The 13,800-nt window shown below is 41.2% G+C and overlaps 1 protein-coding gene across 1 annotated transcript in view; it reads left to right on the top strand.

The window, feature by feature from the left end:
- Window positions 1-13,800, top strand: part of GCK72_003401 (uncharacterized protein) — a gene marked incomplete at both ends in the record, with an annotated part of 36,760 nt that overhangs the window by 7,027 nt on the left and 15,933 nt on the right. Inside the window, 12 exons of the mRNA XM_053724035.1 lie at window positions 1,313-1,737; window positions 2,464-2,617; window positions 3,447-3,891; window positions 4,842-5,012; window positions 5,557-5,712; window positions 6,631-6,746; window positions 6,805-6,964; window positions 8,273-8,542; window positions 9,887-10,127; window positions 10,903-10,983; window positions 11,583-11,767; window positions 12,821-13,174. Coding sequence (XP_053592680.1) covers window positions 1,313-1,737; window positions 2,464-2,617; window positions 3,447-3,891; window positions 4,842-5,012; window positions 5,557-5,712; window positions 6,631-6,746; window positions 6,805-6,964; window positions 8,273-8,542; window positions 9,887-10,127; window positions 10,903-10,983; window positions 11,583-11,767; window positions 12,821-13,174 — 2,758 coding nt within the window. The remainder of the gene's footprint in view (window positions 1-1,312; window positions 1,738-2,463; window positions 2,618-3,446; window positions 3,892-4,841; window positions 5,013-5,556; window positions 5,713-6,630; window positions 6,747-6,804; window positions 6,965-8,272; window positions 8,543-9,886; window positions 10,128-10,902; window positions 10,984-11,582; window positions 11,768-12,820; window positions 13,175-13,800) is intronic.

The following is a 13,800-nucleotide window of genomic DNA, read 5'->3' as shown; positions in this document are numbered from 1 at the left end:
TTCAGTACTGAACTTCCGGGCCGACCGGGCCGGGCCGGGCCGGGCCCTGGAAATTTTCATTCCGGCCCGGCCCGGCCCGGCCCGGCCCGGCCCGTTGCAAGTCTGCCAAAAACTGACAATTTTGGCTTTAAAATCACGAAAATCTATTAAAAAAATGTGTCGAAATTCAGTTGATCAGCTTAAAAATTGAATTTGGGGTACTGTAGTTCGACCCAGGATCTCTGGATCTATTCGGATCTAGGGTGTACTGTAGCCTGATCCTGGATCCAAGCTACAGTAACCTATAGGATCCTAGGAGCCTGGATCTAGCTACAGTAATCCCTAGGATCACAACCTACAGTAATCTCTAGGATCCTATACCCCTGGATCTAGCAGCAGTAATCTCTAGGATCCAAAGTGTTGTGTTTTTGGATCCTGGGAAACAGTAATCTCCTGGATCCAGCTACAGTAATCTCTAGGATCTCAGAAACCTGGATCCAGATAGTAGCTACAGTAACCTCTAGGATCGATTCTCAATCCTACACCAGCTAACTCGCAGGGCCCTGCGATACATTAATCCCTAGGCTCCTTACATTTTGGATCTAGGTACAGTAATCCCTAGGATCGGAAGTGTTGAATTTTAGGATTCCAAGATACAGTAATCCCTAAGATCCCTGAATCCTGGATCTAGCTACAGTAATCCCTAGGATCTGAAGTGTTGAATTTTAGGATTCCAAGATACAGTAATCCCTAAGATCCCTGAATCCTGGATCTAGCAACAGTAATCCCTAGGATCGGAAGTGTTGAATTTTAGGATTCCAAGCTACAGTAATCCCTAAGATCCCTGAATCCTGGATCTAGCTACAGTAATCCCTAGGATCGGAAGTGTTGAATTTTAGGATTCCAAGCTACAGTAATCCCTAAGATCCCTGAATCCTGGATCTAGCAACAGTAATCCCTAGGATCGGAAGTGTTGAATTTTAGGATTCCAAGCTACAGTAATCCCTAAGATCCCTGAATCCTGGATCTAGCTACAGTAATCCCTAGGATCGGAAGTGTTGAATTTTAGGATTCCAAGCTACAGTAATCCCTAAGATCCCTGAATCCTGGATCTAGCAACAGTAATCCCTAGGATCGGAAGTGTTGAATTTTAGGATTCCAAGCTACAGTAATCCCTAAGATCCCTGAATCCTGGATCTAGCTACAGTAATCCCTAGGATCGGAAGTGTTGAATTTTAGGATCCCAATCTCTTGGATCCTAGAGACTTGGATATAGCTACAGTAACCTCTAGGATCAAATCTCGATCCTATTAACCCCTCCCACTAGTTCCAGATCCTCCGCAGACCCCAAAACAGTTGCGAAACTCCAAAAAACGATATCCTCTTCGATGACACGTCTCGAAGGACACCGTCAACGATTCGCGTGGACCGCCAAACCTCTCTTCCCAGAACTCCGTCAGAACAACGAAAGCTCCGCCCCCTCCTTCAACACGTCCGCCTCCTCAATGATGACGTCACCATCTACCGTACTCCCCGCCACGTCATCCACCACAACCACGCCCACATCTACAGTATGGTCGAAGACGGGTGCCGACGCACTCCAATTGTTCAAATGTGATCCGAATCGATATAGTGACGTGGATTTGCAGAAGAATCTGATGGAATTCAACAAATTGGAGAAACAGAGCAAACTCATCGTGCCGAATGCGTCGATTAGTGTCGCGTTGAATACCCGAGCCAATGTGCTCGATTATTTGAGTAAGTTTTCTGTAGAAATAGGCTGAAAATTGAAAGAAAAAAGGGGCGGGGCTTGGAATTTTTTTAAAGGCAAAAACTTCAAAATAGGCGGAGTTTTGATTGTCGAAAGGGAGAAATGTGCAGTTGGCCGAATCCTAGATCTTTGGCCGAAAATGGGCGGAGCCTAAAGCGCAGGCGAATAATGGGCGGAGCCTAGATCTTTATTTTAAGCGAAAAAGGGGCGGAGCCTAGATCTTTGGCCGAAAATGGGCGGAGCCTTTACTCACAATAGTAGAATGGGCGGAGACTGGCGTTTGGTGAAAACGTGGGCGGAGCATAGCGGTGTAAAGATGAAGTGAGCGGAGCCTGGAGTTTTAAGCCAAAAGTGGGTGGAGACTAGCGTTATAGGAAAAGTGGGCGGAGCCTGGAGCTTTAAGCAAAGAAGGTGGGCGGAGCCTAGACTCGCTATAACAGAAGGGGCGGAGCCTAGACTCACTATAACATAATAGGCGGAGACTAGCGTTATGGGAAAAGTGGGCGGAGTCTTTGGACTACATAGTCAAAGTGGGCGGAGTCTGGTGGTATAAAGATCAAGTGGATTGTGCTTGATGCTTCCATAGTTGAGTGGGCGGAGCCTAGAGCTCTAAGCAAAATGTGGGCAGAGCCTAAAATTTGCAGATTTAAGGGGGCGGAGCCTCTAAAGTGGGCGGTGACTTCTATCCGAATAATTTCTTTCCATATTTTCAGACCGTGTGAATCCATCGCTGTACCCATTGAATCCGTGGAAACCGGAAGAATCGAAAGGACCGCCCGTCTTTCAACTTCAATCATTCGGAGATCAACCGACACAGCCCTATACGACACTCACCAATCTTCTCTACGTATATCCGATGTCATTGAAGTGAGTTAAAGAGGGCTGAAAGTGGGCGGAGTCTAGAGCATTATAAGCGTAGGGGAAACAGGAAAAGAGAGACGAGTGTGGGCGGAGCTTATAGACTATAAGCTCCGCCCTTTTGTCTCTATCGACGATAATATCCGCCCAATAGCCCTTATTGACTATAAGCTCCGCCCAATAACCTCGATTTACAATAAGCTCCGCCCACTGATCCCTGTCGACAATATACCCCGCCCACTAATCCATATAGGCTATAAGCTACATTCATTAATCTCTATCGACGAAAATATCCGCCCAATAGCCCTTATTGGCTTTAAGCTCCGCCCATAAATCTGTATTGGCTATAAGCTCCGCCCCTTTATCTCTGTCGACTGTAAGCTCTGCCCATCAATCTCTATTGTCCCTTAGCACCGTCCATTGACCTCTATTTACAATAAGCCACTAATTCTTAAGGACTATAAGCTCCGCCCACTCATCACTATAGGTGATATACTCCGCCCACTAATCCATAAAACTATAGGCTCCGCCTACCAGTCAGTCCATAACTGATATAAGCTCCCCCCGTTTTAAGCTTATATACCGGACGGGGCTCCTCGAGGTCCCTAATCACTTTTCGTTTGTTTTTTCAAACTAAATTGTGGGCGGTGCTTAGCTACAGAATCTCTCAAAAGGGGATAAGCTCCGCCCACTTTCAGTTCATATACTGGAATAGGTCGAGCTTATGAATTACTTGTGAATCCGTTTATCTTGTTTTTTACTATCTTAAGCGTAACGAAAATTGTGGGCGGAGCCTAAGCCTACAGTACCCCTCTCAATCCAACTTTTTCTCTTGCAGATACGACTCTCAAAAAGCGTTTTCAAAAGCGCGAAACATCTCGTGTACCGTCCGTTTCGTTCGTGGAGAAGAGGCGATTCCAGAGAAAGCGATGGTGGATAGAATGTCTCCAGCCGGTCCATACTGTATATCATCCACATGTTCCATCCAACATCATCAACAGAATCCCGTATTCGGAGAGGAGATGAAAACACAACTTCCATTGAATCTGACGACGTCCGATCACTTGCTATTCTCGTTTTCTCACATTTCAGTCGCTGGAAATTCCAGTGTCAAATCATCAGAATCAACGGAAACACCCATTGGATACTCGTGGCTTCCACTCGTCTGGAAAAAGGATCGATTGATTATGGAGAGTGATGAACAGGAATTCGCACTGCCTGTCGCTATCGATCTACCACAGAATTATTATCGATTGAAACCGACTGGAATGGCTGGAAAAGGGGTAAAATTGTGTTTTGGGGGCTGAAATTAAGGGAAAGTCGCATTTCGAACCCAAAAATAGGCCGCAAGTTGCTGAAAATGAGATAAAAATCACTGAAAACAACGAAAAATGACAATTTTCAGCTGTTTTTGGCTCAAAAGTTGTCAAAATCTTAAGGGGTTTTTTTTTAGAGTTTTTAGTGAAAACTGAGCATCAGGAATAGTGTAAAATGCTGAATTTTTAAAGATTTTACCTTAAAAATTGAAAATAGTGATTTTCATTCAAAATTTTTAAAGTTTTAGCTCAGAAGTTATGTTTTCTGACGGGATTTTTTAAAATTTACACCGATTTTCGCTTAATTTTTTGAATTTTTCAGTTCAAACTACCACTAAACCGCTGAAAACCACTAAAAATGATAGTCGAAAATTTGACTTTTTCGCGAAAAAATTGGAAAAAAATTGGAAAATTTGACTTTCGCGCCAATTTGCTCGGGCCGGGCCCTGATTTCGCTGAACGAAAAATTGTCAAAATAATAGAAAATGTAGATTTTCAACCTTCAGAATCGAATTCAGAAAGATTTTCATGATTTTCTGACTATTCTCAGACATATTTTAAGCATTTTCCAGCAGTTTTGCACTAGTTTTGTTGTTTTTAGAACTTTTCATCCAAAATTCTGAAATTTTGCGTCTAAAACTGATTTACAGTAATCCTGTCTGAAACTACAGTACCCTTCTCACAATAATTACTGTAGCAACATTACAAGAAACGCGCCAATAGTGCGCCTGATTCTGTACTCTTACCTTCAGCGATAGCTCAAAAACGCGCCAGAGGTGCGCCAGCATTTTCATATTAGTTTTGTCGTTTTCAGAGCGTTTTTAAGCGATTCCAAGTGTTTTCATTCAACAAAAATGACAAAATTATGAATTATTATGACTCCCCAAAAACCGTAATCCTCCTATCAGTTTTTCCAGGAAGACGCTCAATCAGAAGTCCGTTGGGTCGATCAGAAACCTCTCTTTCGTGTTCGTCTCCGTCTCGTTTCATCCGTTTTCACAACTGATCCAAAACTACAAACATTCTTTCAAGCATGCGATCGACTCTCCGCGAAAGGAATTATTGGAGACGCCGCCGACAGTTTGAAGGTAAATGAGAGAGAAAATGACTGAAATTTCAGATTTTCCTCATCTTAAAATTTGGCTGAAAATCCAAGAAAAATCGAGTTTTTGCTGTCAGAAACGCGTCAAAAATAATCAATTTTTATCAAAAATCATCTTAAAACGCGGCTTAGGCGCCCTTGATAGCACAGATTGCTCGAAACGCGCCTGATGCGCGATTGAAAATGACACCGAACGCGCCCCAGGCGCGCCAGATTCAAACGTTTTGCGAAAGAAACTCGCCGAAGGTGCCCCTGACTCTTTAATTTAAATTTGATATAGGGATCTGAAACGCGTCCTAGGCACCCCCGTTTCTAACGTTTTTTGAAGGAAAACCGTCTAACGCGCCCCAGCCACCTCATTTGCATAAATTTTGGTTCTTTTTCAGTTAGAAAACGCGCCGAAGGTGCCCCTGACTCTTTAATTTCTAACGTATTTGGTTTTTCTCTCATTTCAGTGTCATTTTAAGGTCCTCTTGCCCCTATAACTCACTTTAACCTCTTCCCTTCTTCTATTTCAGTCTCATTTTCAGAGAATGGTGAAATCGAAATCGTCATCGCCTCCATCTGGAGACATCCTATCGTCTTCTCACCCCCGTTCGTGTTCTCCGATTGCCGATTCAATGCAACGATCAATGTCGTTAGAAGACGAGCATCCACACATGAAACATCTTCTACACTCGATACGTGTACGCCCCTTTTCTGCTGAAATTTATATAGACTAATTCATTCAGTTTCCCTTATTTTCACAATCTAACCACTGAAAAAGCGAAAAAATTGATCTAATATCCGATATTCTTCGGTTTTTTCAGCAATTTTTTGATTCAAATTCACACTTTTTCGTGAAACTTCCCCTGAAACGCGTCCTAGGCGCGCCAGTTTCAATCGTTTTGCAAGAGAAACGCGCGAAAGGCGCCCCTGACTCGAAAATCTTTGGTTTTTCATCCATTTTCTCTAATTTCAGTGTCATTTTGACTCAAATTCACAGTTTTTTTGTAAAATTTTGCAGAAAATGCGAATTTTCTGTCCAAATTTCACCCAAAACTACCGTAATCCACTCTAAATATGAGGCTCCGCCCACAAAACTATCAATTTTCCACCAAAATTGAGTCATAACTACTTATAATTAGTTCTAGAGAATCAAGAAAAAGCGGCAAAGGCGCGCCAGATCATTCAAATTTTTCGGTTTTGAGCGATTTTCAATTGTTATAGGGCGTCTGGCGTGCTTTTGACGCGGTTTCCAGACGGAAAAAGCGACAAAGGCGCGCCAGACAATTCTAACTTATCGATTTTGAACGATATCAGGCGTGCCTTTGGCGCATTTTTTGGCTCCAATTTCAATGTTTTGAAACTCTTTGAAACCACACATCCGTTCGACCGAAAATTAATCATTTTCGCTAAAAATGTTATTTTTCTGGCGGGCTTTTGACGCGTTTTTCGGCTCCAATACTGAAATTTTGCATTTTAAGAAAAAATTTACGAAAAACTGCGAATTTTAGTAAAAAAAAATGCTTAAAAATCAGATAATTACCGATCCCTCTGCGTGTGGCCCCTTTTGTGTCCCTTTCTGAAACTACAGTAATCCCTGACCACGCCCCTTTTTGCAGTTGCTCTCCGACGTGCCATTCGATCGTCTGCTTGTATTCCTTCCGATTGTTCTCGGCCGTCTATTCGCCATTCTTCCCCAAGCATCAACTGAACAGCTTGCGATTGCCACGTTACGGTACCCCCAGCCAGACTACAAAAACTACAAAGACTACAAACTACAATGTCATTTTCAGATCGATCATCTCGATATGCGATATGTGTCATCAGAATGGGCGGGCGAGAGTCGTCCGGCGGTTTGTGAAATCGAATTTCGCGGATGCGGCGGCTCGAGAGCAATTTGTGTCCCATGAGGCGACGATTTATTCTGTCATTTGTAGACATTTGCCCACTTTGGTAAGTTACGCGACCAAGGCGCGCCAGACAGTAAAAAACTGGAAGAATTTGGCTGAAAATTGAAGAAAAATGCGTTATAAACTGAGTTTTTTGCATCAAAGTCTATCTGAAACGCGTCAAAGATGCGCCAGACACCAAGCTTGAAAATCTCCCCTAAACGCGCCTGAGGTGCCCCTGGCAGTACAAATTGCCCAAAACGCGTCAAATGCGCGCCAGACATTCAAAAAGTTGGAGAAATTTGGCTGAAAATCGAAGAAAAATGCGTTATAAACTAATTTTTTTGCTACGAAATATATCAAAAACGCGCCAAAGTCGCCCCAGAATTAGATTGAAAGAAACGCGTCAAAAGTGACCAAATTTATTATTATTTAGAAACGCGTCAAAGGTGCGCCTGACACCTAGCCAAACCTTCCAGAAACGCGCGTGAGGCGCCCCTGACAGTACATGTGAAGCACAAAACGCGTCAAAGGTGCACCAGATACTGAAAATTCTGAAAATCGCAGAATTTCGAGGAAATAGAGGGAGTTTCATAGATTTCTTAATATTTTCAGACAATTCTTGAGCATTTTTATTCTAGTTTTGTCGTTTTCAGGGCGTTTTTTAAGCGATTCCAAGCATTTTCATCCGAAATTGTGAAATTTTTATCAGTTAAAATTGCGACTACAGTATCCCTACAGTAATGCCCTAACTTTCAGAATTTTCAGTTTAAGCTAGAAAACTGTTCAACTTTGGAGAAAATCGGTAAAATTACAACCAAATTCGTTCATTTTCTGTCAAAATTGTTGAAACAAAGCAAAAATCGCGAAAATTCGGTAAAAAACGCAGAGTTTTGAACGGAAATCAGCCAAAAACATCTTAATTTCGACCAAAAATTGATCAAATTTCAACCAGAAACCAAATTTTGAAAAAAAAAATTGGAAATTTTCTGAATAAACGCTGAAACTGCGATGACCGCTGAGTTTTTCTTCAAAACCGCTAATTTTCATAAGAAATTGTTGGATTTTAGCGAAAATCGATATATCAATTGTAGTAAACGCGTCATAGGCGCCCCAGACAGAGAAAAGATTAATAGAAACGCGTCAAAACTGACAAAATTGTTATGAACGATTTTAAAACGCGCGTCGAAGGTGCGCCAGAAACTGAAATGATTGATAAGTAGTGACATTCAGTCAACCAGCGCTACAGTACCTTTCTACAGTAATCCCACTATAACTTCTACATTCAGCGATAGCTCAAAAATGCGCCATAGGTGCGCCAGACATGGAAGAGTGAAGTACCCACCTACAGTAATCCCTCTGCAACTTTCAGATGCGTGAAATGCAATCAGAATCCCCAGATGAATTGGGTCAACTCTACCGTCAACTATGGGTTCTGACAGATGCAATTATCAAGAGTATGGCACAGACAATGTGCAGTGAGCAGTTGAATAAAATATCACAAAGGGATCGATTCCCGACTGAAATTTTGGAACAAATGGGACTCATTTTGGATGTTGGAGTACAACAAATTGTCACGAAACACAAGGAGATGAAGGACGAGAGTCGGTGTGCGAATCTCGCCTTCGCTTATTTGGCCAGGGTACGGAATTTTATACGAAAACGCGTCTAAGGCACCCCAGACAACTTGTTTTTCTCAATTTCTGGTTGAAAATCCGTCAAAAAGCGTCAAAAGGCAGCGATTTCTAGCCGAAAATCACATAATTTGATTCAAAACGCGTCCCCTTTCAGTGTTTTGAACTAATTTAGAGTCGAAAACTTGCAAAAAAACGTCAAAAATTGAAAGAAATCGACGGAAAATAGTTGGAATGCGTCAAAGGCACGCCAGAATACATTGGATAGTGAAATTTTTAGAATTTTCGAGGATCAAAAATAGATTTAAAACGCGCCACAAAGACACGCCAGGTGCATGTTTTTCCACATTTTTGAATGAAAATTGATCAAAAATATGTTTTTTTCTGTTAATCTGGAAGTTTTAGCCAGAAATAATATAGTTCCATGCGATTTTCAACCAAAAATCTCAAAAATTTGTATTGGAGGATTGAAAAATGCTGAAATTGTGAAGTTTTCAGTCAACAACCATACCTATATCGAATTTTGACTCGAAAAACATTGAAAATTAGTGTTTTAGGCTATAAAAGGTCTGAAAATCTGGCATTTTCAGTCCGAAAACCATATTTCTTTGCAATTTCCAACCAAAAACCTCGAAAAAACGAGCCTAAGGCGCCCCAGCAGCTCCAAGATCATAATTTTTTGATAGTCTTAAATTTCATAAAATTCTGGTCAAAAAACTTTCTTTTCCACTAAAAACGCGTCAACGACACCCCAGATCACAATTTTTCAATAATGCGCTGAAAATTTTATAATTTTATAGGGAAATTAACTTTTCGCTTCCTAAAAACGCGTCAACGACACGCCAGCCGCTTTTTTTCCATAAAATTCTGTCCGAATTTTCTGTTTTTCCCCTCAAAAAGTGCCTTTTCTGGTTCAAAGACACGCCAGCAGGAATTTTCAGTCCGAAAACCATATTTTTATGCAATTTCCAACAAAAAACCTCATTGAGTTTCAGACCCAAAAAAATTGAGTTAAATTGAAAAAAATTGATTTCTAACCCCTTGGCAGTAAAGATTGCACAAAACGCGTCAAAGGTGCGCCAGCTCTTGTAATTTTCAAAAATGTCCATATAAAACGCGCCCAAGGTGCCCCAGCCCCCAGAAATTTTACCGAAAAACATCTGAAAGACGCGCCGAAAGTGCACCAGTTCATTATTTCCACATTAAAATGCGGATAGGCTCCAAAAAAGCTGAAAATCCGGAAAAAAAAACTATTTTTATTTAAAAAATTGAAAGTCAAAAATCTTTAGAAAAAGCTGCAAATCTGAAAATTTCATTCAAAAATCGCCCAAATTCTCTGTTTTTTTTTCCAGTTCGCCCTGAATTTCGTGGACCGTGGCGTCGTATTCCGTTGGATTCACAACTACATCTCTCGCCTCGACGACACAGATTTCCGAGCTCTTCGTGACTATAAGACAGACTTTTTGGAGATTCTGTGTCTTCACGAACACCACGTCCCACTGAATCTTCCCGTCTTGATAAATGGAGCATCTCAGATTCAACGATTGAATTATTCGGGTGGAGTCGTCGATACACAGTTACAGACTACTAATGGTAAGAGAGGATTCAGGGATAAATGAGGGATTTTGATAGAAAAGGCAAAAAAATCGATTGAAAATCATGAAAAATTGACATTTTTACCGATTTTTAATTGATAAATTGAGAAAATTTGGCTGAAAACAAGATTTTTAACGTAATAAGATTTTCAGATTGAAACCGATAAAATAGAGTTTTTTAATCGAAAATTTTAGAAAAATTATAATTTTTCGGTAAAATTGACATTTGAAAAGTTTCTAATTTAAAAAAAAATTGGCCAAAATTCAACTTCCTCAGTAAAAACGCGTCACAGGCGCGTCAGCCATCTCCAATTCCAATTTTCAGCCGAAATCATGAAATATTGGCACTTTTTGATTGAAAATTGAATAAATTTGACGGAAAATCGAATTTCAGCGAACATTTGACGAAATAAAAATGAATTACACGAAATTTGCTTAAAAACAGTCATTTTCAGGCTGAAATCGATTAAAATGGAAATTTTCAATCAAACAATTAAGAAAAATGATAATTTTTGGCCAAAAATCGCTTTAAAAAATTGCGAAAATTCGGCTGAAAATTGAACAAAGAGGTTTAACATGAACACGAGAGAAAATCAGTCAAAATTTGCTGAAAACAGCGGTTTTCAGACTGAAATCTATTAAAAAAGAATTTTTCAATCAAAAAACTGAAAAAAAAGACAATTTTTTGCATAAAATTGACAAAAAAGAGGTTTTTGATCTGAAAAAAACGCGTCACCGACCCTCCGGCCATCTCGAATTTCTTTAATTTTCAGCCAGCGGATCCGGATTTCTGTCACGATTCTTCAATCAGATATTCAACACGCCAACACTTGAGACAAATGAAACGGATCGATGTGAGAGTTTCGGCGAGGAGATTTATGAAATTTCAGCCAGAAACTGGCTGAATTTCTGGAAATGTTCCTTTTTTTGTCCAAGAAACTATAAATTTACGCGATTTTTAACCTAAAACTTCAAAATTTGGTATTGAAGGCTTTAAAAATTGAAATTCTTAAGTTTTCAGTCAAAGCCACATCTGTACTCAATTTTGCCTTGAAAAACTTTGGAAATTCGTGTTTTTACCCCAAAAGAGCTGAAATGCTGGAATTTTGAGTTTCAGGAAAATACGGGAAGTTTGAACTTCATTGCAGGAAAAAACCCCGAAAACTATATTTAATTGTGATTTTCAGCCGAAATGATTGAAGATTTACCAAAAATCTCAAAAAATTGAGTTTCAGACCGTACAAATGTGGAAAATCTGGAATTTACAAGAGGATACAATATAGTTTAACTAATTTTGCAGAGTATGCGATATTCAGCCAAAAACGTTGAAAATGAATGTTTTCGGCTCTAAAAAAGCGCTGAAAATCTCAAATTTTCAGCAATTTGCCGCCAAAAAAACCTGAAAATCTGAAAATTCATGTCAAAAATCCACCATCAAACCCATCATTTTCAGACGCCTCATGCTCCGGAGAATGGCATCTGAGCCCATCGTTCGCTCAGAATCATTTCATCGTTGGCCTTCTGATGCAAGAATTGGTTGCGTGTATACGGGAGACAAAGGATTACAGGAAACGACCAATTCTACTGTTGAGAAATCTGTTGGCAAAACATTCGTTCGATAGAAGATATGGGGATATGGTAAGAGCGGAAACGTCGCGCCAGTTTGAGAAAAATCGAAGAATTTTGCTGAAAATCAAAGAAAAATATAGTGTTTGCTATAAGGAACGCGTCAAAGGCGCCCCAGCAGAATAAAATTGATAGAAACGCTTCGAAATTATCAAATTTTTACCGAAAAACTATCTTAGAACGCGCCAAACGCGCCCCAGACACCAATCGTTCAGCTCTCTTCAGAACGCGTCAACGGTGCGGCAGACAGTAAAAATTTAGAAGAATTTGGCTGAAAATCAGGGAAAAATCAAGTTTTTGCTATAAAATCGATCAGAAAGGCGCCCCAGTCAGAAAAAAAACCAAATTCTGATTAAACACTATCATGAAACGCGTCAAAGGCGCCCCAGGCACCAATCTTTCAGATTGAAAATCTATCCCGAAACGCGCCAAAGGCGCGCCAGCCAGTAAAATATATGAATTTGCTCAAAAACTGACTTTTCAAACCAAAAAAAGCGCGTTAAAGGTGCCCCAGATCTTATAATTTTCAAAAAGCATATAAGAAACGCGTCCAAGATGCGCCAGCCCCCAGATATTTGAACAAAAACCGCTGAAATAGTCAGAAAATTGGGATTGTGAGACGCGCCGAAGGTGCACCAGTTCATTATTTGAGGTTTTACAAAAAAACGCGCTCAAGCCTGCCATAAATGTGAAAATTATAGAATTTCCACATTCTAAAATGCGTCAAAGGCGCTCCTGACATTTCTGAATACCATTTTTGCTGTGAGAACGCGTCAAACGCGCACCAGTTGTTTCAACTTCTGGTTTTTAGGGTTTGACCGTTTCTAAAGCCATTTTTCCCTGAAAAGCGCGTCAACGGCACTCCAGCCATCTCAAATAGTACTTATTATTAGACGCGCCGAAGGAGCACCAGACACTCCAGGCAATCTTTGTTGTAAGAACGCGTCAAAGGCGCGCCAGCCATCTCCAATTCTGCTAAAAACGTCGTTTTAAAGCCATTTTCTTTCTAAAAAGCGCGCGCCAACGACGCCCCAGAAATCTCAAAAAGTAACTAAATATTTCCAGACAATCCAACGTCGAATCGCGATGCTCTACGCGCCCGTCCTAACCTTCGCTCTCGATCATCTCCACGAATTCGTTTCGGAAGAATTTGAAGACGTCGACGCCACGCCCACCGGCTATCGTTCATTCCCCACTGCCCACACACAGACGATAGCCTCATCAGTGTCAGCAAAGTCAATGTCGAAATTTCGAAGTGTGACGAATCGATACACGGAAGTGAATCAATTCTCGAGAGGAAGTCCCGTGAGAACATCGAGTCCCGTTCCGTCGACACATTCAACGATGACGACGTCACGGCCACCACAGATGCCACCGCCGCCTCCGTTGGGAGCATCGAATGGTGCTGGAGGGCAGAAGGTAAGGCGTCCAAAGGCACGCCAGATTTGTCAAAATTAGGCTCAGATACCCCAAAAGCAGTCTGAAAATGCGTCAAAAGTGCGCCAGGCTCGTGAGAATCAGTCAAGATCGAAAAGCGTCAAAGACGCCCCAGATAGCCCAAAAGTGGTCTGAAAATGCGTCAAAAGCGCACCAGATACCCCAAAAGTGGTTTTCAAATGCGTCAAAAGTGCGCCAGACTCGTGAAAATCGGTCAAGATCGAAAAGCGTCAAAGACGCCCCAGATAGCTTAGAAATGATTCCAAACTCGCGTCAAACTGTATTCATTAAAATTGGTTTTAAAGTATACAAAAAGCGTCCAAAGGCACCCCAGCGACCGCATTTTTTTTTCAAATTCTGACGCGTCTAAGGCACGCCAGATTTGTCAAAATTAGGACAACACTCCTAAGGAACGCCAGATAGCGCCAAAGGTTCCCCAAAAGTGGTCTGAAAGTGCGCCAAAAGCGCGCCAGACTCGTGAGAATCGGTCAAGATCAAAGGTGCCCCAGATAATAGTCTGAAAATGGGCCAAAGGTGCCCCAAACAGCGCAAAACACGAAAGTAGTCTGAAAATGCGTCAAAGGTGCCCCAGATAGCTTGAAAGGAGG

The sequence above is a fragment of the Caenorhabditis remanei genome, chromosome I (genome assembly GCF_010183535.1).
Source record: "Caenorhabditis remanei strain PX506 chromosome I, whole genome shotgun sequence".
Lineage (NCBI taxonomy): Eukaryota > Metazoa > Nematoda > Chromadorea > Rhabditida > Rhabditidae > Caenorhabditis > Caenorhabditis remanei.
Note: the sequence above shows the minus strand (reverse complement) of the source record. Positions and strands in the feature narration are given on the sequence as shown.